The 26,999-nt window shown below is 44.2% G+C and overlaps 1 protein-coding gene and 1 long non-coding RNA gene across 14 annotated transcripts in view; both read right to left on the reverse strand.

Annotated features, from left to right (window-relative positions):
- Positions 1 to 26,999, reverse strand: part of SPECC1 (sperm antigen with calponin homology and coiled-coil domains 1) — a 286,113-nt gene that overhangs the window by 130,790 nt on the left and 128,324 nt on the right. The window contains exon 1 of one of the 12 annotated variants that reach the window (XM_019817233.3): positions 20,286 to 20,493. The exons of the other annotated variants lie outside the window; for them this stretch is intronic. Coding sequence (XP_019672792.2) covers positions 20,286 to 20,325 — 40 coding nt within the window. The 5' untranslated portion in view covers positions 20,326 to 20,493. Of the gene's footprint in view, positions 1 to 20,285; positions 20,494 to 26,999 lie in introns of those variants that run through there. 12 annotated transcript variants of the gene reach the window in all.
- Positions 1,536 to 18,190, reverse strand: LOC109494210. 2 transcript variants are annotated; one of them, XR_006589841.1, is made up of 5 exons: positions 17,403 to 18,190; positions 15,438 to 15,654; positions 3,229 to 8,264; positions 2,083 to 2,175; positions 1,536 to 1,594 (listed from the first exon to the last, which is right to left on the reverse strand). It is a non-coding gene; the product is annotated as an uncharacterized LOC109494210 (long non-coding RNA). The 2 variants fall into 2 exon arrangements; XR_002738203.2 differs by lacking the exon at positions 17,403 to 18,190 and having other exon boundaries at positions 15,438 to 17,392.

The following is a 26,999-nucleotide window of genomic DNA, read 5'->3' on the forward strand; positions in this document are numbered from 1 at the left end:
GCATTGTGCTCTCTGCTGTCTGCATAGAGCCCGCTTCAGATGTCTCTCTCCCTCTCTCTCTGCCCCTCCCCCACTCTCTCTCTCAAAAATAAACAAACATTAAAAATTTCTAATAAAAAAAAGGCTCCATAACCACACCACAAAGAAATGTCAAGTCATTATTATCCTGAGTGGCAGGATTATGAATGATTTTTATTTTCTGGATACATTCTTTAATTTCATTTTCTATAAAGTGAGACGTATTACTTACATAATCAGGTAAAATATTCATATTTAAAAACAAACACCAAAACAGCTCCACTGGTTCCCCTCCCTTCACGGGATACATTCCGGACCCGTAATCATGGCACGCTCTAGATCTACACCACACACTTCTTTGCCTACCACCCCTCCTTAATGTTCTGGCAACATCCACAGATCTAACCAGCCCCCAAAACTGCTGGGTTCTGTCACAACCCCATTTCTTGGCGTGCGCTATTTCCTCTGCCTAAGAGCCCGCCCAACCCCTAGCAAAGGCTTCTTCAAGCCTTAAGACTCAGCTCAAACGTCCCTCTTCTGTGAAACCTTTCCCAGTGTCCCCAGGAAGAAAGACTGCTTCCTGGCCTGAGTTCCACACCTCTTGAAGCACCACTGTTCTCTAGTAAGGTTTCTCACATAGCCTCCTTCCTGCGGTAAACTGAATACTGCCCCCAGTGATGCCCACACCCTAGTCCCTGGAACCTGTGAATGCGTTACATGGCAAAGGGACTTTGCAGGTGTGATCAAGTGAAGGCTCTTGACTTGAGGAGATTATCTTGGATCATCTGGTGGGCTCAGCGTAATCACAGGGGTCTTACGAGAGGGAGGCAGGCGGGTCAAAGGCAGAAAAAGGAGATGTGAGGATGGAACCAGAGGTTGTAGCGATGAACCGTGAAATACGGCAGAAGGTGCAAGTGGCCTTGAAGTTGGAAAAGGGAAAGAAGTAAGTTTGCCCTGAAGTCTCCAGAAGGAACACGGCCTTGCCCACACCTTCATTCCAGACTTCTAATCTCCAGAACTCTAAGAAAACAAATGTGTGTTGCCTAAAGCCAGGAAGTTTGTGGTATCTTGTTACAGCAGCAACAGGAAACTAATACAATCCTTGACTATCCCAAAAGCACCTTGGGGCAGGCCAAAAAGAGGGGGACGGTGGGGCCTGGAGCTGGGGAAAGGAAGCACTCTTATAGACATTTGGTAGATAAATGAAACATCATCCACCTCAAGGAAAACCACAGAAAAGAAGCAATAAGATAAGAGGCAGGAGGAGGAAGAAAAAAATCTGGGCTAACATTTATTGAGAACTTAAGATTTACTGTTAATTTATTTGTTAATATTTTATTAACATTTTTCGAAAATTCATTACTTTCCAGGCACTGTTTAAGAATGTTACACTGCCCTGGGGCGCCTGGGTGGCGCAGTCGGTTGAGCGTCCGACTTCAGCCAGGTCACCATCTCGCGGTCCGTGAGTTCGAGCCCCGCGTCGGGCTCTGGGCTGATGGCTCGGAGCCTGGAGCCTGTTTCCGATTCTGTGTCTCCCTCTCTCTCTGCCCCTTGCCCGTTCATGCTCTGTCTCTCTCTGTCCCAAAAATAAATAAACGTTGAAAAAAAATTAAAAAAAAAAAAAAAGAGCGTTACACTGCCCTGAGCACTCAGCACAGTGTTATTATTCCCATTTTATAGAGGAGGGAAAACAAAGCAATGGATTAAGACACTAGCCCAGGATCCCACAGCTAGTAAATCAGCGAAGCCAGGATAAGAATATGCAGCAACTCTGGCTCCAGGGCCCATGCTGTTAAATATTAAGAAGGAAAAGCTTATACACGTTGAGGGATTTGCAGGAATTTGTACATTTACATAAGCCAAGGGGACTAAATGCAGTTGAAATCAGGCTGGATTTATTAAAGGAATATTCTCTATTTGATGTGCCACGTTCTGTGCGGTTCTGTTTTCTGCACTGATTCACACACATCTGGATTCAAACCCAGATATGAGGCAGGAGGGGACGTTCAAAGGCTGTGGGGATGCCGCCCCGAAGCTTGTCCTTCATCCAACCCACTCTCCCACCTCTGTCCTGCTGAGGCCCAGAGAAAGCTCCTTCCACAAGGCCGGTGTGGTAAACACGCCTTTAGAAAGTCTCCCATCCACACTCAGGAAGATCTGAAAGCAAAACGCCTTGATGAGAAGGGAGGACTTGGCATCAGGAAAAGATTGCTTTCCCCGCGCAAAATACTGATGTTCAGTAATACTGAACCACAGAAAATCCAGGCAATGAATTAGAAGACCAACTAAGGAAATTTACCCAGAATTATGAGGAAAAGGATAAAGAGATGAATAGAAGGTTTTTGAAACTTAAGAGACTTGAAGGAAGATCGGAAAGATCTCCAGCACAACAGGAAAGCCAGATGGCAAGACGAAAGCGATGGGAGAAAACTAAGCTGAGGCAGAGAAGAGTGCAGAGAGACCTGAAGGGGACAGCCAGGCACCAGGCGAGATTAATGAAGAGGGACACCCCCCCCCCCCCCAGCAGGAGACATACTACAAACGTCTGAATCCAAAGCACCCAGGCCAGCTTCGAGCAGGTGTTCCAGCAGGTGTTCCCCGGCCAGTGGCTGGAGGTAAGGAGTTCTGACCGTCTGAAGATGGGGTCAGAGGCAAGAGCTCAGCCACGACTAATCCTGTCTGGGGGGGGGGGGGGGGGGCTCAATCCTGCTCCAGGCTCGAGGGGCTGTGTCCCCAGTGAAGGGGTCACTCCAGACACTTCACTCTGAAGGGACACTCCACTGACAGCTGGCGAAGGGAGCAGAAGAACGCAGGGGTTGGTCAAGGCCGGCAGGAGGCCCTAAAAGAACAACCCATTTCCCTCTGTGCTCACACTGACTCCTGAGACCAAATGCATAGGTCCCTCCCCACCCCCCCCACCTCCGCCCCCCCCCCCCCCGCCCCAACACACACACCAACCACTTCTCCAAACTCTCTGGACACCAACTGGTGTCCTACAACTCAACTGTGACACTAACTACCTGCACTTAGCACAGACCCCACAGGTTAAGGACTCAGTCCGACAGGACCGGTCCCACTTCAGGTGCCAGTCCCTGGCTGTCACGTGCACTTCTGACCAACCAGCTGCAAAGTGGGGGTTTCCGCTCCCCCTGCCTCAGGTTGGACAACTTGCTGTAACGACTCCTACGACTCAGAAGGCTGTTTACTTACTAGATCACCAGTTTATTGCAAAGGACACAACTCAGGAACGGCCAGATGCAAGATGCAGAGGGCAAGGCGTGGGGTGAGCATGGGGCTTGCCCGCCCTCTTCGGGTGTGCTACCTTCCCATAACCTTGGCGTGCTCAGCAGCCTGGAAGCTCTCCAAAACTCACTGTTTAGAATTTTTACTGCGGCGCCATTAGGTAGGCACGACTGATCGGTTCACTCGCCACTGGTGGTTAAACTCAATCTCCAAACCCCTTTTCCCTCCCCAGTGGTGGGGGGTGGGGCTGAAGGTTCCAGCCCTCTCATCACGTGGTTGGTTCCTCGGGCAACCAGCCCCATCCTCCAAGAGTCACCACAATTAGCATAAACTGGAGTGCGGTTGAAAGGGGCTTATTATGAATAACAAAAGATGCTCCTCTCAAAAATTCCAAGGGTTTTAGGAGCTCTGTGCCTGGAACCAGGGAGCAGATGTATATTTTTTTAATTCTACCATGAGGCCTCTCTCACCCTCCACTCTGCAGGGCAAGCAGTGACCTGGCCTCCTCGCTAGCCACAGGCACAAAGAAGCAGGTGCTCGCGGGGCGCTGGCTAGATGTCACGGGGAAACAGGCCCTGACGAGGGCGAGGGCGGCAAGAAGGAGTGGACGGGAGTGAGTCAGGCCTATCCGTGTGCAGGCAGAACCTGTGGTCAGCGGTGGAGCCAACTCCCTGAGAGTGAACTTTTTAAGGAAGAAACTAGTGAGTGAATGTTTTTGTTTTTTTGTTTTTTGGGGTTTTTTTTGGCTTTCAGGCTATCACAATGTCCCCGTTGGGGCAGAATTCATAAAGGAAATGAAAGACTGCTAGAAAAAGCAAGGAAACAGATTCTCCCCTGAAGCCTTCCCATGGCTGATGGGAAGAAGGCACAAAGGTCTGACCACGTGGTCTCAATTTGGGATGACCCTGGAGGACCATCCTAGCTCCAGGCCCTGGGGACTGAGACAACGGGTGATGGTCCTATCACATTTCACCTTCTCTCTCTGCCAGAACCTGTTTCCTTCACCCCCCAACCCTAGATATTATTTCCACGGGTGCCCTCCACAAACTTTCTACACGCAAATCTCGGTCTCAAGGTGGATTTCCCAGTAAGCAACCAAGACTATTTAGTTTTTACTGTTTTAGTAATTAGATGTTATTTTTTTTTTAATCAAAGGTCAAAGGTCAACAATTCAACTGCCTGGGGAGCCAGAGAGGTAAGTAAATGTCTGTGAAAGGCAGACCCCCTGAAAAATATTCTTACTCAAAGGCCCCATGAAAATATTCTTACTCAAAAAATTTCGAGACGCTGCAGAAGACCAATGAGGTTGGCCAATGTGTGTCCCCTGGACTGTCCATTTTACAAAGACATACTCAGTGTCACTTAGCACTCAGCTCTGTTCACTCACTGGTCAGACGTTTCTCATCCTTGGGTATAACCCTGACAATTACAGTCTGAATGGCCCGTGTGCTTACTATTTGATGAAATCAAATTACTCCCCTTGCTGAAACATTCCTCCACGTTAGATGGCTAAGCTACCGGGAGGCGACCTCACAATGTTTGTCATGGTATTAGGTAGGGGTGTTTATTGAAGGTCTACCGTGATCATTTGTGAGCCCGGATTAATTTTGCTAAGTTTAGCTTTTCAAGCACTGCTCCTGGTACATACACAATTAGGCACGGCATTTTTTACAGGTAAAAGCGACCTCAGTGTTGTCAAGGATAATACAATCGCCTCAATATTACACAAATATTTTAAAAGTCTGAAGAGACATTTTTGGGGGAATAATGGTCAAAGCTGACCATTTCACCTAAATATGAAATGAAACAGAAACCTTTAGGTCAGTTACCAGTCTGCATTCTTTTCATGCCAGGGCAAAGGCTAGACTTGTATTTTAGTTATTGTTTCCCTTTGTCTGAGTATCTTACGCATCCTTATTTGGAAGTTTTCCTTTCTGGCCTGCAATTGGAAAAAAAAAAAAATAGTACTCTGTAGAACTTCAAAATGCTTTCTAGTCTGGCCGCCATGTATGACGAAATCATACAGTTCTAAAAGGTGGAAGGGACATCGTAGATGGAGCTCAAGCCCTTTACGCACATGAAAACCCATCAAGGTCAAAAAAGAAGAGATGAGCCTGAACGTGTGCCTCTGAATCCCCTGTTTTGTCTAATACTCCCAGAAAAACAATCACCTAGAAAAAAATGGAGTTTGTTTATTTCACGTAATCCACTTATAATCAAGCCTCATCAGACGTCTCTTGCGCTATCAGTCCCTTCAAGCTGACCGCACACGGCCTCAAATCTGAAACCCTCACATCGACTCTTACAGCCTTGAGTGGTAGAGGACATTAAAATTTCTCGAGGGGGCACAATCACATTAGTGAAGCTTCCCATAAATCCTGGCCCGCAGCACGCGCCCACGTTCTGTCCTTCCTTGCTCCCCCCTGGACCTCACTCTCCCCTGCATTCCTCCGCTTCACCTTCCCTTCCCCTTGCACATCCCTCCCCTGCACCTCACCTTCTCCTGCACCTAGTGCCTCCTCTCTCACTTCCTCCCAGCCTGGCCCTGCATGGGTCCCGAGGCTGGAAGAAGCCTAAATGTATCTGCTGCTCACAAACCCCTGGCTCAGCCTGACCAAGCCCTGGGGGCCAGTCAGCAAGCAGGGCAAACAGAGGATCCTGTCCAGCTTCGGAGAAAGGAAGCCTACCAGGTGCGGAAGGGTCTACCTGAGGAGGTGACATCAGGGCTGAAGAAGCCTGAAGGGATGAAAAGTAGGATGGAGGTAACATTTATCTTGCAAATGGCATTGTTGAAAATGAAAATAATAGGCGTGCACTGACCCGCAACCGGTGTTAACTGGGACTTAGCCTGGACAAGGGGGACTTCTGGTCGACCTGCAGAGGAGTCCGTGGACCAGTTCTGTGAGAGGAGCATCCGGGCACAGGGCAAGGAGAAGGGGCGCGGGGTGGTTCCCGGGAGGCCCGTGCATCTCAGGGGAGGGCTGAGGCGAGGGGACGGCGTGTGCCCACGCCCGCGTGTGCGAAAATACTTTATCTCACTAGGACGGCACTGTACAGCCGGAGATACTCGGCCCCCTGAGATGCTGTCCTCAACCAGCGGAACAGAAAGAGGTCTCCGGAGAAGCTAAAACTGTCTGTGCCCAAACTTCACACCTTTTTGTTGATCAGGAGAAGCCCTTCTGGTTTAGACACGGTTCTGGCTGCTTTGGTTACTGGTTTCCAGGCACACGGGGACTGAGGATGAGTGAGGGGAGTCCAGCATGCGGACATGGACGGACCAAAGCCGTCAAGAGGTCCCCAGCACCATCCCCACCCCACCCCCGGAGTCCAGGCTGGTAACAGAACCGGTACTGTGACAGTAAAGGAAAAGCAGGATTGTCCATAATGCCTCAAGGACTATCTTGTATCTAAAGTGGTTACCATAAGGCTCCGGATACGAGAATTTAGGACAAACGAGAGGACATTCTAACGTGCAGCTTCCACGAAAATGTAACCACCGCTCCAATTACTGTTGTCTCCTTGATTTTCATTCCTTCTTCTTTCTTAATCACCTACAACTACTGGTTTTGAAAACCCTCACCAGGGCATAAAGCACAAAAGCAGAATGCCACAGAAAGTTAGGATGTCAGGGAAGGTGTGAGGGGCACGTGGACACACAAACACACGCAAGCAAACAACACCCACACACAAACGTAACCTGCAAAGAGAGACTGTCTCATCACGTCTCTGGTCCGGCCTATAACTAACTGCACGTAACGCGCGCAATGGAATGTACTCAGATTGAAGGAAGGGCAGAGCGGAAGAGACCAAAACGCAACTATAAACAGATAATTTTCAGAATAGTTCTAGGACCACTTTGAATGGACTCCTTGTTTATCTGTGAAAAAATCAGAAGGTTAGACTGCTGATAATTTAACCTTCAAGATTTTTTTTTTTTTTAATTTGGCTGCTGGTAGAGAGAAAAGCAGGACCAATTAGAGGAAGAAAAATGAATTCTCTGGCAGATAAAACAAAGGGGATTTTTCAAGGGCTTGGGAGGCTGTTGGCACTGGTTCTTCATTGGATAGAGTTTCAGGTCAAAATGTATGACTTTACCTTTCCAGGTTTATCATAACCCCTAATCTGAACACTTATCCATAATTAGGTTCAATTTGGAACACGGAGCTGGAGAGGGGAGGAGCGTGAAGAAGCGAAGGGAAAAAAGACTAATTTTTCCAAAGTAACGGAGCAGAGGTTAAAAACAATGAAGGGGGCAGGTCACTGGAGAGAGGGTATCTACAAATAGGTGGGAATTGTGAAAAGCCACAGGGAGATCCTGCCCGTGGCCTGTTGGGCCTCTGACAGGGGGTGGCTCCCCGTGCCCGGCCCCAGGGGAGTCGCTGGCCCAGGATATCTGGGTTATCTTTGTAGTGGTGTGGAATGTGGAAAATCTCTTTCTGTGAAACAAGCTTTTCTGAAGTTCATACCAGTAAGTGATTTTTTTTTTTTTTAAATCTCGGTTTTAAATATGTGGCCAACCACATCGATTTTAAAATATGAAGCCTACCTTCTCCTGAGAATTAAAAAATTTCCAGGAAATACAAGGGGCGGCTGCCATCAATTCATTAGAGCCGGGCTGTTGGCTAGGGCCTCTGGGGAGTGTTGGGGGCTGTGGAGATGAGATGAGGGGGGCAGGTAAGTGTTCTCGGGGAGTTCTCCCTCAGCTCGAGAACAAACCGTCCTGCGATGTCCACGTGAAGGCCGGGCACCAGAGGGCATCGAAGGCCAAGTCAGAAGTGGGCCGGCCGACTGGGGAAGTGGCATCTCCTGACGCTGAGCAGCAGGGGTGAGGCCAGGCCAATGGGACGGGTCTGGTAGAAGGACGGTCCCAGGGGACTGCTTTGTCATGGGAGTGCGACATCTTCATGAGGAGACGCAGAAACCTTCAAAATGCTCGGCGCCTTCATGATGCTTCTAGGATACGACCACACAGGCTGGTCTCATCTGACTGGAGCCGTATCAAACTTTTTAAAAAAGTAAAACAGAGTTCAACTGGCTAGAAAGCTCATACCTAAAGCACAGCTGGGTGACAAGCTCAACAAAGAAAACCCCAGTCTCCCCCACCCACAAAATACCTGACTTAGAAAGTTTAAGTCTAAAAAAATCATAGGGATACCTGGCTGGCCCAGTCAGTGGAGCACTAGACTCCTTATCTCAGGGTCGTGAGTACGAGCCCCATGGTGGGCACAGAACTTACTGAAAAAAGAGTCTAAAAACATAAAATCATAGGATATTAAAGTTATCAGAAACTTCAGAGCTAACCTTGCACACACACCCTTTTACCCATATAAGGCAACAAGGAACCAATAAAAACTTAACAATAATTCATCTTTCATGTTAAAAAAAAAAAAAAAAAACCAAAAGGGGTATTAAGGAAAATGTGACCTAAAATGGGATTATAAGAGGAAAATTTTTTTTAAGTTTATTTATTTTCAGAGAGAGAGCGAGCGAGCTCAAGTGCAAGTGGGAGAGGGGTAAAAGGGGGGGGGGGGGGAGAGTGAGAGAAAGAGAGAGAGCAGGAAAACAGATTCAGGGCTCGAACTCACAAACTGTGAAATCATGACCTGAGCTGAAATCAAGAGTCAGACGCTTAACCAACTGAGCCACCCAGACTCCCCAGGGAAAAAAATTTTAAATCCGTGAAATCATTATGTCTAACAAGAAAAATCATAACATCAAGACGAATGGCAAAAAGGTATGTTACAAAATTCAGCAACGATTTCTGATCTTCTGAAGGACAGTATCTCCAATTAACAGAGGACATTTGTGCCATCATCACTAGGATCTAACTCTCTAAGAGTTTACTGTTTACTACAGAGGTCTTATACATTCCTTATTTCTCCCCCAGATTCTATACACATTTCTTACAGTGTGAATGTGACCTTCTAATAAACCACTGTTTCTGGTTATTATTAGCATAAAGCTACTGTTATAAACACACATACCTACATACACACATACTGCATATATATGCATATTCATACATATATGATATATTGCATATATATAATATAAAATATATATAACAAAATTTTATATATCGATTATAAAATATATATAACAAAATTATATAAATACATATGCATGCATTTCCTAGCTATTTACTGAATTCTCATTCATTCTAATAGTTTTTCAGTTAATCTTCCTGGCTATTCTAGCAAGAAAATTATAGGACCTACAAATAATGCTACTTTTGTCTCATTTTCAATAAATATTATTTTTAAACATCTTACTGCTTTGGCTAGTCTATCTGAAAACAATGTCCTGTATGGGCACCACTGTTATTTTCCTGACCTTTACAGGAATGTTTTTAGTTTCCTGTTAAGCATGGTGTGTGCAGCTTTCAGACCATTTTATTTATTATCTTAAGAAAGGATCCATTCATTCCTATTAAATGTTTCTAAGGTATATGTTAAATTTTATGAAATGTATTACTGATATACAGATGAAAATTTCTTTCTTTAAATTCACTGTTGGCATAAATTCATAGAATAATATTATTGCATTCTTGGAATGAACCAGTTTTACAGTGGCATAACAGTTTTTAAACATATGGCTGGATTAAACTTGGCTTATATTTCGATTAGGACTTGTATATCAACATCAGTAAGAAGGTACTCTGGCTTTCTTTGTTAGCGCTATCTTTGAAAGGTTTTGGCTTCACAGTACTAGTATTACTTTTGTGAAAATAAATTGGAATGTTTTCCATCTTTTACGTACTTCAGAATATTTTCCAAGATTCTATTATTTGAGTATTACCTTCACAATTCTATTTGTACTTACTTGTCTGATTATGTATTTAATTTTTTTTTGCACGAACTTAATATTGACTTTTTCTTTTAGCCCAACTTCATCCTAAGCAGCATAGATTTGATGTACTAGTTATAATTTTTCTGACACATTTGAAATTAATTATTAAAATAAGAAACAGTCATCTGTATATATCTCAAATCATTACCTGTACCCTCTATAATATGGTAATCTTTGGGAAACAAGGTGCTAGATGACTTTAAATATCACGGAAATTATATTTTTCCTGTATTTAAAGAACTTTACCTATTAAATCATCTGGGTTCAGGGATATTTTTGGAGCTTTTAAGTTACTTTGTGATGTCTTCCAAAATTACTCTTCTGTCCAACTGTTTCGTTTCTTCAGGAACTGATTTTATAGTTTCATTTTCAGGTTCATCAAAATTTTATATTTTTATTCTATTTTTTTAAACCACGTCTTTGAATATGTGCATTCTTAAATGCAAATCTGGAATATTTCTGTTCTCTTCTTTTTCTTAGCCTAACTACGGTTAGACATTGTTTTTTGTTTTCTCTACTTCATTGTTTTAACAAAAAACATACTCTTAGATTTTTAACTGAAGGTGTTCTTTTTCTTTTTTGTTCATTCATATATCCATTCATTCAACAAATATTTACCATGTGCCAAGCATGTATCAGGCAGTGTACTAGGTGGTAAGAGGGTGGGTAAGAGGAGGGTGAGACATGGGGTACCTGGGTGGCTCAGGCGGTTAAGTGTCCAACTCTTGATTTTGGCTCCGGTCATGATCTCAGAATTCGTGAGTTTAAGCCCTGCATCGGGCTCTGCGCGCGCGGACAGTGTAGAGCCTGCTTGGGATTCTGTCTCCTCTCTCTGCCCCTCCCGCACTTGCTCTCTGTATCTTTCTCAAAAATAAATAAAAATTTAAAAGTCAAAAGAAAAAAGAAAAAAAAGAGGAGGATGAAACAGCCACAGTTATAATCTGCTTCATTAATTTCTGCCTTTTCAAAAAACACCTTCCTGTTTTCCCAGATTTATTTTCTTGTTTATTTCCTAATTTTCTGAGTATAGTAATTAACTTATTTTCATTGTTTCTTTTCAGACATCAAAAAATTTCAGAGGAACGAACTTGCTTATTTGTAACTTGATGAAGCACTCCATAATCATTTTTTAATAAATTGTTGTTCTAGTTCTTTCTTGGGTCAAACTTTACCAAATGGATTAAGTTTTTTAAATTTCAACTTTTATTATCTACAGTTTTACTGCATTATAACAGAGTGACCATAAAATTTCCCTTAAGAGACTGTAATGAGGCTTTCTTTCTGGAACAGGACAGATCAATGTTTTAACCATTCCATGAACAGTTTAGAAAAACTGTGTAAGACATATTGTTGAATTCTCTCATTTTTACTTGTGAGTCTATTTTAATGCATTTCTAATAGGTTCTGCAGGAGTCACTCTTCCAAGGTTTGCTGGTTAATGTGCTGGATTTTGTGAATGCTACTTTTTCTTCTTCAACATAGAAGGTCCTGTCTGATTTAAGGTACCCTGTGGTGCCTGTGGAGGGTAGGGGAGGAAAGTCTGTCACTGATACTATTGTTGCAGTAGAATGACTCTGTAAGTCAGACAAAGCCATAGAGATAGGCACAATTAAAGCCACAGAGATAGGCACAATTAAATGACATTTTGTATTACTATCAAGAAAGATACTGGCCTTACGAGACAGACAGTGTAAGAAAAGCAGGTAGTGTTCTATCAAGTCACAAGTCTTTGGAGTCAGAGGGGAAATATTTATATCTAAATGCCAAAGAAGTACAAACTCTAATTAAGTGACGTGGCCATTTGAATGGAGGTCTAAGGCTCCCAATTAGGAGCTGTTAAGAATTAAGGAAAATAGGGGCGCCTGGGTGGCTCAGTCGGTTGAGCGTCCGACTTCGGCTCAGGTCACGATCTCATGGTCCGTGAGTTCGAGCCCCGCATCGGGCTCTGGGCTGATGGCTCAGAGCCTGGAGCCTGCTTCCGATTCTGTGTCTCCCTCTCTCTCTGACCCTCCCCCGTTCATGCTCTGTCTCTCTCTGTCTCAAAAATAAATAAACTTAAAAAAAAAAAAAAGAATTAAGGAAAATATAACTTAAATCTAAGTTTGTTTGTCACAATGGGCATTATGACCACCTCCTTCCTCGAGTTTTGAAATCACTGTGCAGAGAGATTACAAAGATCTTGAACCTGGAATTCTACACCCAGAAAAACTATCAGTAAAGACAAGGTAAAACAACAGATCCTCACATAAAGGTTGAGAAAACCTATCATGCGTAGACTATCTTTGTACATGCTCAAACCAAATATGCTCCCACCACAGCAAAAGGAGCTCCAGTGGGTATTTGGAGTCCAGAGTAACAATCCTGTCCTTGCCCCTGCTAGAGGCCTCTGTTGCTTAAAAGCCTCACCTGGGATGAAATTCCTGTATTATTTATAAAAAAATACTTACATTAACTTTTTTTTAAATTTTTTTTTAATGTTTATTTATTTTTGAGACACAGAGAGACAGAGCATGAATGGGGCAGGGCAGAGAGAGAGGGAGACACAGAATCGGAAGCAGGCTCCAGGCTCTGAGCCATCAGCCCAGAGCCCGATGCGGGGCTCGAACTCACAGACTGCGAGATCGTGACCTGAGCCGAAGTCGGACGCTCAACCGAATGAGCCACCCAGGCGCCCCCTAAACTAACTTTTTAATCCTAAAATGATTTAGAATTAAGTAGAGAAGTATTTAAAACAACTAAATGAGGGGCGCCTGGTTGGCTCAGTAGGTGAAGCATGTGGCTCTTGATCTCAGGGGTCGTGAGTTCAAGCCCCTCGTTTGAGATGGAGCCTACTTAAAAAAATAAAATAAAATAAGAAGTAAATGAGTAGTAATTATGTAATTACGTATGTGTGTAAGCAGTATTATGTACTAAGAAATACTTGCAGTTTGGGATTCTATTTTTAACATTTAGGGGAATTAGACGTATAAAGAGTTCAGATCAGCCCTTGATTCCAATCTAAAATGTGTAACTGAGCAATTAATTTGTAATTTTAATTTGAAGTGTGCATCTTACATATACACACACACATAGAGACAATGTGTGTTCTGAGATATATAAGAGGAGTTAAGAATCTCTGTTTATAAATGTAATTATTAAGTATATAAGACTTTAAAAAACTGGACTGGTTTATCAGACCTAACAGGAACCTAAATATATGCAGCATGTATATTTTGCTTTCTGTCTTAATCTGGAAGGGGGTCTTTTTTTTTAACAGAGATTTTAACCCATTCACATTTATTACAGTAATAGACATTTTTTATCTTATCTGTTTTTTCTATGTATTATCACTGCTCTTTGATATATACATCATTTTTAATCCTAAAAGAGCACATTTTCCAAAGTATGTCTCTCAGAACACTAGTTCCACTCTGAAATCCTTCCATGGTACAAAATACCTCTGAGAAAAATTCTTATTCTGAGAATATTCTCTTCTTAGTGAATATTGTAAAAAATTTGATGAGTCCTTGAAATTTAAGGCCAACAGAAGCCATTAATTCATTTGACTCAAGCCTTCCGTCCAACACCACTCCCCTCCCCCAAGTCCCAAACTTCTATGAATAAGATCAAGCAGACAACAAAAAATATTTTGGAAAGAGAAAATGGAATTTTAAAAGTCAACAGGAAAACTGTAAGAAAAAGGTGAATATAGAGAGTGACAGAATATATAGAGGACCACAGGAAATACTCCAGCCAAAGCGAAGGAATGCAAAAACAGAGAAGGATCAGCGAAGTAGTGGGCGAACCCAAGAGTGAGACAGGACCAGGGGGAACCAAGTCCAAACTAAAACATGCTTCTCGGACACTTTCTATGTGTGAGGCTGTTCTAACGCTTCACCGGTTTTAACAACAACCTTATGAGGTACGTTATATTAGTAACTCCTTTTCTAGATGACAAAACTGAGGCTCAGAAAGCCTAAATCACTTGTCTAAAGTCTCAGAGCTGGAAGTGACAAAACTGGGATTTGCACAGTCTGGCTCCAGAGCCCAAAGTCTTAACCACCCTGCTTTTTGTCTTCAAAAAGAAAATAAATTCTCCATAATAATGGAAGTAAAAGTGAGAAGCTCCAAAACAGGATAAAAGCATGTTAAGATCATTTTAAAAGTAAATAATTATAATACCTGCACTACCTCCCTTCCAATCTTACTCCTTGCTTTTCTTTTAAAGTAATGTCTTCTGCCACAGGTCACAAGGTAAGCAATGTAAGATTATATTTCCTTCTCTCTAAGTCTAAATGCACTCCCTGGTTGCCCAGTAAATAATACATATGCGATCCTAATATGTTAAATACTGATTAGTTTTCAACTTTCAATCTACAGACAATGCATAGAAGATTTAATTATACTAATTATGGAACAGAACATTCTAGCCACATGAAAGGTTGAGAGGCAGACCAGGATAGGGTGTGAAGGATAAAACGGAAAAGACAGTTGAAATTTGAGGATGTTATATCCTCATTTACCTAGCCAAGGACACTGTTTAAAGTTGGTCAGTGAAGAAATACAGGTGGACGGAAGGAAGGAAGGAAGGAAGGAAGGAAGGAAGGAAGGAAGGAAGGAAGGAAGATGGTAAACAATAGAATTCCTTAGAATTCTAATTTTTTTTTTTTAGTTTATTTATTTTTTGAGAGAGAGAGGGCAAACAGAAGAGGGGCAGAGAGAAAGGGAGAGAGAGAATCCCAAGCAGGTTCCGTACTGTCAATGCAGAGGCTGATGCGACCATGACCTAAGCTGAAATCAAGAGTTGGATGTTTAACCGACTGAGCCACCCAGGTGCCCCAATTTCCCTAGAATTCTAAAGTGAAATACAGTAAGACTATATACCCACAACTATATTCCCCCATTGGCATTTTACCATACTGACAAGAACATCAGAAAATTTATGTATGACTTGCAGAAATGGGGGGGGGGGGGGCGGGGAGTAGAGGCATATACTAGTAAAAATGCACTAATTCCTGAAGTTTCACAGTAAAGGTTAGTATATAGCCTTGAAAGCTACTAAGTCAAGAAATAGTACAGGCATAAGAGGCATAGCATATTATGTAGAATGATGGAGGTAACCATCATTTCTTTGAAATGCCCCCAAAATAAGATAGGATGATGGATGGAAGGATGAATAGATGGATATATATATAAAGCAAATGTAGCAAAATGTTAACTGCAGATCTAGACGGTGGATATATGGGTGCTTACAGGTCTTTCATTTTTCTGATTAAATTTTTCTTAATACTGACACAAATGCGGTTGGGAGTGGATACCATGTCTGGAAAGAGATTGCCAGTATTCACCAATATTGCTGCTGTCTGTCCTCTGCCTGGCATCCACAAAGATGTTTTCCAGTCCCTCAGCATCCAGGTGGGGCCGTGTGACTGAAACTGGCCAGTAGAGCCTGGGTGGAAATGATGTGTGTCACTTCCAGGCCCGGCCCGTAGAATCTCCTGCGGTATCCTCCATGAATCTTCCCCTGAATGCTGGCACATCCAAGTGCAACCCAGCAGCCAGGCGCTAAGGATGAACATTCACAGGCTTGAGTCTCTAACAAACGTCTAACTGCCCAGACTGCCCCCGACTCACACCGGACTGTGATGTAAGCGAGAAACCAACTTTTAGAGTCTTCAGTGGCTATTTGGGGATTTGTCTTTAACCAGTTAGCATTCACTGTAACTAATACAAAGTAGGACCTAAGCGGGTAGAAGTAGGAGTTTTGCTTTCCTTTCACATCATTTGCATTTATTTAAATACATAAATGCAGGGGCACCTGGCTGGCTCAGTCGGAAGAGCATGCGACTCTTGATCTCAGGGTTGTGAGTTTGAGCCCCAAATTCGGTGTAGAGATTACTGAAAAAATTAAATAAACTAAAAAAATAAAATAAAATAAAAAATAAGTACATACATGCAAATTTAAGGTAAACAGCAAGCAAAAATCAGCTAGTAGTGAAACCGGGGAAAGCCTACTAAACTCACCTTTGACTAAGACCTTCTTTAGCATTATCAGGCATCTTTGTGTGAATACAAAAAGGCAAAACTGCAAAATGGCACCCCTATCTCTGGACTGATACAACCCCACCTGGGCCCTCTCATCCCTTTATATCCAGATGCCTTTGAACAAGTGCACAACCAACACAACCATACCCAGTAGCCCTGTCTACAATGCAGGTCTGACAACCTGGTTGGAAACTGAAAGACTGCTAACATCTAGAACTTCTAGTTCTAGGGAACTTCTAGGAAGTAAGAGTAATCAACAGGTTCTCATTCTAGCTGCCCTCATTCATGGATACGTTCATGTCTTTTACTTGATCCATTTCTCCTGCCCATCCTGTAATACAATACCACAATGAAGCCACAGTGACCCAACTCAAAGGATCACAGACACCACAAAAGAGGAGTCCTGCTGCTACCATGGCCAATTCCAGGGCTAGAAAAAGTGTGCCCCGGAGAGAACAAGGTGCTTCCAACTGGAAGAGAGAAGACATGGGGGTTAATTCCAGCCCTTTCAAGCCTAGGGTCTAAGATGGGGATGTAAGATGGAAATTTTACCTCATTTACTCTTTAAATAGACCCTCCCTGCCCAAGCAACTGAGGTTCCTGTGGAAGGCAGCCATGAGATGTGCCACCTGGATCTCTATTCAAGAAAGAACTTGGCGTTCAGCTACAAGAACTGCAGTTAGCTGACACCTCCAGCTGTTAGTGCCACCAGGGTCCCAGGATTCAACCTGGCTTTTGAGCTAAGGTGCCTTCTTCCCAGGCAGCCTCCAGCAGTGACTGACCACAGCAAGAACACTAGGGATTGGCCATTTCTGCCCAATCGAGCTCAATCAGTTGGCCAGGGCCTCGCCACAGCTGCAGAGCTATCTGAGGCTCTCCCTGCCCAAACCTGCCACCCCCTCCTTTCCTTTCATACGCGCTGGATCTGCATCATGGCCTAAAACTCTCCCAGCCCAGTTCTGGCTTCCCACGCCTTTTGTGTTTGTCAGGTCTCTCATAAACTTCTTTCATTCCTAATTCTATTTAACGATATTTTTTAAAGTAATCTCTATACCCAACGTGGGGCTTGAACTCATGATCCCAAGATCAAGAGCCTCGTACTCCATGGACTGAGCCAGCCAGGCGCCCACCCCCGCTCCTGCCACCCCCCCAAGTCTTTTTAAAAGTCTGCATCTCAAAGGACAAAAGTAACACAATACAAGAACTATGTAAAAATCACACTTGGGTGTTGCTCTTCCCTTGTCCAGCCTTCCTGTTTCCCCCCTTACCTCTACCACTCATCTCTGGGCCCCTTGTTGTGACGACCCACTGAAGCACTTGTTCTGGTTCTAGTCCAATATACCACAACTGACACTGGGAGGCCCCCATCGCATCCTTGCCCTCAGGGTAAAGCAGAATGAAGACAGATTAATCTTTGACAAAACTCTGATTTCAAAAGTTTTTTGATGCATTCTACAGCATTTCATCATTGTATTAAGAGACCAGTTAAAATTGGGGCGCCCGGGTCGCTCAGTTAGTTGAGCATCTGACTCTTGATTTTGGCTCAGGTCATGATCTCATGGTTCATGAGGTCGAGCCCCGCATGGGGCCCTGCGCTAACCGTACAGAGCCTACTTGGGATTCTCTCTCTCCCTGTCTCTTTGCCCTTCCCCCACTCAAGTGCATGCGTACATTCTCATTCTCTCTCTCTCTCTCTCTCTCTCTCAAAAAAAAATAAACTTTAAAAAAAGGGATTAAGAAAAGAGACCAACTAAAACTATATTCATACTTTCAGGTCACCCTAGGCCCTAAGATTTCCTAATTGGTGATCTTTACTTGCAGCAAATCAGATTGAGTTCCCATTCTGAAATTATAGTCATTCTTGAAAAATGCAATAAAATAAGTCACTGGCATAAAAGCGGTCTTTTCATCTCCTGTCATTAGAATGCTTTACAAAGCAAAGCCACTTAGAAACTGGAACCCAAATAACTCTTTTTTTTAAAGTTTTTTTAAAGTCTATTTTTATTTATTTCGAGAGAGAGATTGAGAGCAAGCAGGGGAGGGGCAGAGAGAGGGAGATAGAATCCCAAGCAGGCTCCACACTGCGGGCACAGAGCCCCATGTAGGGCTCAAACTCACAAACCATGAGATCATGACCTGAGCCAAAGTCAAGAGTCAGACGCTTAATCAACTGAGCCACACAGGCACCCCTAAGGTTTTATTTTTTTATTATTAAATTTATTCTTGATGTTTATTTATTTTTGAGAGAGACAGACAGAGTGCGAGTAGCGAAAGGCAGAGAGAGAGGGACACAGAATCCAAAGCAGGGTCCACGCTCCACACTGTCAGCACAGAGCCTGATGCAGGGATCGAACCCACAGACCGTGAGATCATGACCTGAGCTGAAGTCTGACGCTAAACTGACTGAGCTACCCAGGCATCCTGATTTTATTTTTAAGTAATCTCCACACCCAACGTGAGGCTCCAACTCACGACTCTAAGGTCAAGAGTCACATGCTTCATCAACTGAGCCAGCCAGGCGCCCTGGAACCTAAAGAACTCTAACAAGGTGGGGTGGCAGGGCGGGGGGTGGGGGTGGGGGTGTCTCTTTGCAATTTGACACAAAGGAAATGAGTTTTTACAATACCTGGGCAGCTGTGTACCAGGGAGAGGTGTTTTTAAAGTGTTACATATCCTTGACCTAACAGTTTATCATAGGGCTGTTTACAACAAAGGCATTATTTTGCAAATATTGGCTATTCTGCCCAAAGAAGTTTGGATACAGGCCGTGAACTTTAGAGAGCTGCCCCTATGTAATCTACACAGTAACCCCATCTCTGATGTTTTTCTACACACTATTCCCGTGTGGCAAAGTTTTCCATCCTGGTTGCTGTACCAGTCCAGTGAACCACAACTGCCAAGGAGGCACCCCACCTAGAGGCACCCCTCCTGGGCCCAGTCCCAAGGATATGGCCTGAGTCCCCTTGGCCTCCCTGTCAAGACAGACAGCTAAGGCACTGGGCGGTAAGCGAAGAGTGATGAATGGACCGAGGCTACGAAGATCGAGGGTTTAATTACAGCCCTGCTCCCGATCCCAGGGCTGTCACTGAACACAAGTCACTGCACCTCTCAAAGCCTCAATTTCCTCATTCAAATCCCAATTAAAAAATTACACCCTTGAGAACATTTTTAAGAGTTCTGACTCTGTCTTGGGAACACATACCCGCCGCCTGCCATTCCAGGATTCCAGCATTAAGTGGACCATCTCTCCCCAATCAGGCAAGATGTAATTTTTGAGGCTAAATTAAATTCCACTTCCTTCATGTGACAGTATGGAAATGTTCTGGCTTTGTTTTTAAATGCAACCCCGTGGTTGCAGCATCTAAATCTGTGCCGGAGGCCAGGATGATGAACCAGAGGATGACAACTAGAGCCCAGCTGACTCTCCAACCAGGCTCGCTTAATTTCTGAGGAAATAAAAATTTGATAAGCCGCTGAAGTTTCTGGTATCCCAGAATAAGCACAGACTATTTTGGGTAAGAAACAGTCACAATCAAGCCCTTGGTCTGAGTATGAGTAACAGATCTGCTGACGGGCTGCCACCTTCCACGGGACTCCAGAAAGTGTGTGATATGCAAATGATGCACCGCAAAATGGACAATGAACCAGAAAACACTGCCAAGTCACACTTTTCGTTGCAAATGCCCAGAAAGTGTGCAGGAACTGCCTCCACCCACCGTATTCGAGACCCTGGCTGGGCGGCAGACAGGAGGGGCAAGTCAGACTCCACTACGAAATCTGGGCAGAACCCTCCCCCATCCCCCCCCCCCCCTCCCCGCCCCGACCCCTCTCTCTCCACCGGCCTGGCCTGCGTGCGCCGGGCCACGGAGACCGGCTCCCTCCCGCCCCACTCGCCGCGTCCGGGCAGACCCAGAGCTTCCAGGTACGTGTTTATGGTGAGTGGCATTTCCTTGTCGCGGAACAGGCACAGGTAATTTCACAACCCCACTAGCGCATTCCAAAGGCAAGAATCACATCCCGGGAACTTCACCTTTCCACTCGCCCCTTGAGCGCCCGCGGGCAGCGCGGCGGCCGCTGGCCCGAAAGGCGGGTGGGGGAAGGGCGCCGGGCCGGGGAGGGGGCGCGGCGCGACCCCCGCAAACAGCACAGACCTGGTTCGGGATCCTCGGGCCGACCCGAGTGGTTGCCCATGCTCGGCCGACTCGGGCAACGGCCGGCTGGCCGGCCTCGGACACGGTGTCCGCCGTGCTGCAGCTCGCGCCGGCTCCGGCGGGCGAGGCAGCTGCGTCCGGCGGGTCCGCTCCAGTCAAAGAAAGGGCCGGGCGCCTTCCAGTTCCCGGCGGCCGCCGGCGGAGCCGCTCCTTGCCCGCGCGGGCGGGCCCCGCCCACCTCATCTGCATAGTGCCCGCCCGGCGAGGCCCGCCCACCTCATCTGCATAGTGCCCGCCCGTCTCGTCTGCATATCGCTCTAGAGCATCCAAAGGGTCCCTCCCAGGCGTGGGAGGGCCGCACCGGCAGACCGATTCGGGCCTCTAGGGGCCGACGCTGAGAACTGCAGCTGGACAAGGTAGGCTGGAAAAACCCCACTGCGGGGAGGCTGAAGCCAAGTGCCGCAAGAAAGGCAAAATCCTGCGCGTGAGAAATTCGATCGCGTGTCGGGACAGGAACAACCTAGGGTTGGCACAGTACAGGCGCTTAGTGATTTCCTGGGTAAACGAAAGAATGGACGCACAAGCAACTCTTGCGGAGGGCGTGAAGAAAAATAACCCTTTAACAAGGACTCGCCCGTTATTCAAGATGGTAAATACTACCGCAAATAATAAAAATGCATACTAATCCTTAGTGGTAACCTTTTTTGCTGCCATCAGAAATGACTAACTTCTGGAAATTACCCTGGACAACTTTCATAGTTAACCTGACAGTGAAAAAAACTTAGAAATAACTAAATCTTGCTGTGAAACATATTTAGGACTAATAAAAAGATGAATGGAATGACTGGTTGTTTCCTGCATTACTTGACCGCTATGGCCCAATCCCAGTTCTTATCTTACTTATCAACATGTTAGGTCACCACTGATCACTCTTGACCCCTCAAAACAGGAGGAGGAGTTCAGACACCAGGACCCCACACCCTCCTGGTTTTCTGCCCACCTCTCTGCTCCTCTTCCCAATCCCCTTTGTTGGCTTCTCCCCATCTCCTTGATCTCTAGCACCTGGAGGCTCGTCGCCCCTATCCACTCTAACTTGGCCAGTGTCACCAACTTGTGGCTTTTATTTATTTTTTAATGTTTGTTTATTTTATTTTGAGAGAGAGAGTGGGGGGGGGCATAGAGAGAGGGAGAGAAAGAATCCCAAGCAGGTTCCACCCCATCAGTGCAGAGCCCAAGGTGGGGCTTGATTTCACCAACCTCCAGATAGTGACCTAAACCAAAGTCCAGAGTCTAACGCTTAATGGACGCAGTCATCCAGGTGACCCCCCAAACTTGTGGCTTTAAAATACCACCTATATATATCTTCAGCCTGGTACTCTCTTCTGTATTCCAGACTCATTTCACCAACTACCTTCTTGACATCTCCACTTAGGTGTCTTAAGAAGCATCTCCAGTTTAACTGGAAAAAACCCAAATTCTTGATTTTCTTTCATAGATGTCTCATACAGTCTTCTCCACCTCCATAAATGGAATATGTCAGAATACATGTCATAAATGCCACCACGTCTCAGCACTTCTCACCACGTTCACTGCTACCATCTGGTCCAAGCCATTGCCCATCCTACCAGGATGATTCCAACTGCTTCCTACCCAGGCTCCCATCTTCTGCCCCCAGCCTCTTTATAGTCTAGCATGGTGCTCCCCAAACTTAGTTCAGTCTAATCATATCCCACCTCCACTTACAGTGATCCAATAGCTTTCTGTCTCACTTGGAGGAAAAGTCAACATGCTTACCCTGGCCTCCACCGAATAATTTTCCCCTCCTTCCATTCGTGGACTCACCTTCCCCCTCTCACACTGCTTTTACTACAGCAAGCTCCTCCTCACTGTTGCTCAACTAAGCCAATCATACTCCCACCCCAGGGCCTTTGCAGTTGTTGCTCCCTCTGCCCAGATTCCTCTTCCCCCACATTCCTACATTATTATAGACCACATCGTCCACTCTCTCTCACTCCCTAAGTCTCTGGTCAAATGTCATTCTATTAAGAGGGGCTTCTCTTGTCACATTAAATAGTAAGCCAGACCCTCAGTGCACACGCTTCCCTGCTTTGTTAGCCTCCATGACGTATATCACCATTCAGTATACTATATATTTTCTTCTCTACTGGCTTATTTTCTCCCCACTGGACTTCATAAAAACAGGTAATAAATGAATGACTTTACAGCCTGTACCATAAACCAATCAGCTCCTACACCTTACTTCCTTTTAATAGTACTGCCATGAGTTGATTTCGCCAACAAAACTGTTTGTCAAAGACAGATGCCATAGTTCTATTTCTGTAACCTACGCAACCTAGTACAACACTGAGCACACAGAAACAAAAGTATTAAGGAAAAATAAATCGCACAGCATGATTTTCGAGCAGAAATGTGTACGAAATCAAGTTCAATCTCCGCCACCCCACTTTGTTAAAGCTGAAGAATAATCCCAGAAAAGATGGTTGACTTCCCAAAATATTTATGAAATGACAGACAAAGGCTGCAATTGTGAACACTGGAACAGTGACATAACTTCAATTTACAGAACAGTTACATCCTTATCCAGAGAGTTTTGAAAACTGATGAGTCATTTTATTAACCCCATAAAATGGAAAGGACTTAACCTGTGCCTTTTTATGACAACGAAATGAGACACCGACCCAACATACCTTCTGGACTCCTATGGCTCTCTTTTAAAGTCTAAAATATCTAGTCAGCTCCTGTATGTATTTTCTCTCCTTAACTGTTTTCAAATCTTGCCTCTCTCTTGTCTTTGCTGGCATTGGTCGAATCCAGGCCTTTAACATCATACAAGGATGAATTCGCATTAGCTTCCAGCTCACTTCTAGGCCTGCTACTGCTCAAATTCCTTCGTCACAAACCTACCAGAAATGCAAATCTGACCATAGCACACGTCTGTTTTTTTTTATTTATTGATTCATTTATTTATTTATCTATTGAGAGAGCGCATGGGTGGGGGAGGGGCAGAGAGAGGGAAAGAGAGAGAGAGGATCCCAAGCAGGCCCCGTACCATCAGTGCAGAGCCCGATGCGGGGCTCGATCTCTCATACCGTGAGATCGTGACCTGAGCCGAAACCAATTCAGATGCTTAACCAAGTCACCCAGGTGCCCCAGCACGCCTCTGTTTAAAAGCTCCCCACAGCACCCCTCTACCTTTAACATAAAGGCCCTAGTTCTTCAGCACAGTATACGAAGACCCTTCATAACCTTGCACCCCACCTCCACCCTCGTTATCTTAGCCTCATCTTTCAAAAGTACCTCCTTTTACTTTATATTCCGGCAACGAGATGCCCGTTGTGGTGCCTTGAACACACCCTGTTATTTCAGGTCTCTGTGCTTTGATGTCTACTATATTCCCTCTGATCTGATACTCTTCTATAAGCTGGCTGCCTGGCAAGTGCCTATTCATCTTTTAAATTTTTGCTCAGGCTAAAATCACTTCTTCCGGTGAGCCTGCCCATCTCGGCCAGAGTTAAATACTCTCTCCCTCATGAAACTTCTGCACCTTGTAAATGCTTGTCTTTTCCCAAAAACCACCTTATTTCAACCATTCGCCTTTTTTTAAAAATTTTTTTTAACGTTTATTTATTTTTGAGACCGAGAGAGACAGAGCATGAACGGGGGAGGGTCAGAGAGAGGGAGACACAGAATCTGAAACAGGCTCCAGGCTCTGAGCTGTCAGCACAGAGCCTGACACGGGGCTCGAACTCACGGACCATGAGATCGTGACCTGAGCCGAAGTCGGCCGCTTAACCGACTGAGCCACCCAGGCGCCCCTCATTCACCTTTATACAATTATAAACTCTTTGAGTGGCAGTGATGCTGTCTTAATAATTTTTGCATTCCTAGTATCTAATGTATAGTAGGCGAAATAAATCATATATTTATTTACTCTGTAATTCAGTTAAAATGCTAACTTCTCAAACAAACATAATCGCTCTGTGTTGGTTACTTGAACTTCTGAAGGATTCTTGGCTATCCAGAGAAATCCCATGTAACTGAAATGAGAAGACTAAATTACATAAAAGTCAAGTCTGCCCAAATTAATCTATGATTTTAACAAAATGCAAATTAATCATGAACTTAACGTGTTTATTCCAAAGTTCACCTGGAATAATAAGTGCATTGGGCAATCTGAGAAAATTTATAAGGAGAGGGCTCCTACTTGGCTCGGTTGGTAGAGCACACAACTCTTGATCTCAGGGTTGTGAGTTCAAGCCCCATGTTAGGTATGGAGATTACTTAAAAATAAAATCTTAAAACACAAAGAAAGAAAGAAAATTTACAAGAGGAAGAATAAAGAGGAGAGGTTTACCTTATTAGAATTAAAAACATGCCATAAAATTACATAAGAAAAACTGTATAGTTATCACAGAATGGAAATGCCCCCCCCACAAAAAAAATGATTTAGAAGAATTTAACATAACGTAGCACTTCGAATTAAGTGAGACCCACATCTCACCCTTTGTGCCAAAAATAGAGTCCAATTCAATATAAATTTAACTGTAAAATATGAAAATATGAAAGTCCCAGAAGTAAATGTGGATAAATATTCTTATAATATTGAAGGGTAAGGAAGCCTTTTTTATTGTCCCACTTTTCATTTTGAACATTTTCAAAGTCATAGACAAGTGTGAAGAGAACACTACACCCTTCTATATTTATCACCTACAATTACCAATTGTGGACATTCGACGCATTTGCTTCTTATCTCTGCCCCCTTCCATTTTTCTTTTCACTGCATCATTTGAAAGTGTATGGTAGATATAATGACACTTCACCCCTAAATACTTCCACTATGATCTGCTAAGGCATTCTCCTCCAATAGCATTATCACATCTAAGAAAAATAATATTTTCAAAATATCATATAGTATATAGCCTATATCAAAATTTCCCCAAACGTCTCCAAAATCTATGTATTTTTAAACACCAAGATCCAATCAGTGTTGAGTGCTGTGTAAAGAAGACACATCCTCAAACAACCTTGACCAATGGGTTGAGATGCTGATAGATAGAGGTTGCCCGATAAAACTATCTTAAGAGGAGAGATGCCTGGGTGACTCAGTCCGTTTAGCCTCCAACTTTAGCTCAGGTCATGATCTCTCGCTTCGTGAGTTCAAGCCCTGCGTTGGGCTCTGTGCTAACAGTTCAGAGCCTGGAACCTGCTTTAGATTCTGTGACTCCCTCTCTCTCTGCCCCTCCCTCCCCCCCAAAAAATGAATAAACATTTAAAAATTTTGTTTAGGGGCGCCTGGGTGGCTCAGTCGGTTAAGCGTCCGACTCCGGCTCAGGTCGTGATCTCGCGGTCCAAGAGTTCGAGCCCCGCGTCGGGCTCTGTGCTGACTGCTCAGAGCCTGGAGCCTGTTTCGGATTCTGTGTCTCCCTCTCTCTCTGACCCTCCCCCATTCATGCTCTGTCTCTCTCTGTCTCAAAAATAAATAAATGTTAAAAAAAAATTAAAAATTAAAAAAAAATAAATAAAATAAAATAAAATAAAATAAAATAAAATAAAATAAAATAAAAATTTTGTTTAAAGGAGGTAGAGAAACTGAACGCACTCACAGTAATTATTCCTGAGGGCACAATCTCATAATTTTATATATTAGACATCACTGTAAACGATACTTTTAAAAATAACTTTAAAAGCAGCGTGGTGAGGGATGCCCGGGTGGCTCAATTTGTTGGGCCTCTGACTTCGGCTTAGGTCATGATCTCGCGGTTCATGGGTTCCAGCCCCGCATCGGGCTCTGTGCTGACAGCTTGGAGCCTGCTTGGGATTCTGTGTCTCCCTCTCTCTTTACTCCTCCCCCTCTCATTCTCTGTCTCTCTCTGTCTCTCAAAAATGAATAAACGTTAAAAAAATTTTTTTTAAAGCAGCACGGTGAAAGGGCAGGTTGTGGTGATCACACACACGTGGGACAAATAAAATGCCAGAATGTGATGTGAATAGGATAAAACTTCCAGTGGGCTCTAAGAAGGCTTATCTCAAGCAACAGGTGAAGGTAGAGCCAATGTGCTCCTAAGCCAGTATTAAATAACCTCAAAAATTACTCTAGTGATGATGAATGATGCTGAGGTCAAAGATGCCTGTGATGCTTGTTTAAAAATAGAGCAAAAAAAAAAAAAAATACAGCAACAGTGCAACTTTAAATTACTATATTTTACACAGTGTGTGCTTTCAAATGTAAAAGTGTGACTCAGTTGATAAATACTGTATTTTCTTTCTTTCTTTCTTTCTTTCTTTCTTTCTTTCTTTCTTTCTTTCTTTCTTTCTTTCTTTCTTTCTTTTCTTTCTTTCTTTCTTTCTTTCTTTCTTTCTTTCTTTCGTAGGCTCCATGCCCAACATGGGACTTGAACTCATGACCCCAAGATCAAAACTTGCATGCTCTACTGACTGAGCCAGTCAGATGCCCCCAAATTCTGTATTTTCTATTTCATCTATATTTGAAATGTTTATTTAAGGGAGACCAAAAAAGGGTTTTAGACATAGTCATTGAGGGGTGCCTTGGTGACTCAGTCAGTTAAGCATCCGACTTCGGCTCAGGTCATGATCTCGTGGTCTGTGAGTTTGAGCCCCACATCAGGCTCTGTGCTGACAGCTCGGAGCCTGGATCCTGTTTCAGATTCTGTGTCTCCCTCTCTCTGCCCCTCC

Source organism: Felis catus, chromosome E1, assembly GCF_018350175.1.
Source record: "Felis catus isolate Fca126 chromosome E1, F.catus_Fca126_mat1.0, whole genome shotgun sequence".
Lineage (NCBI taxonomy): Eukaryota > Metazoa > Chordata > Mammalia > Carnivora > Felidae > Felis > Felis catus.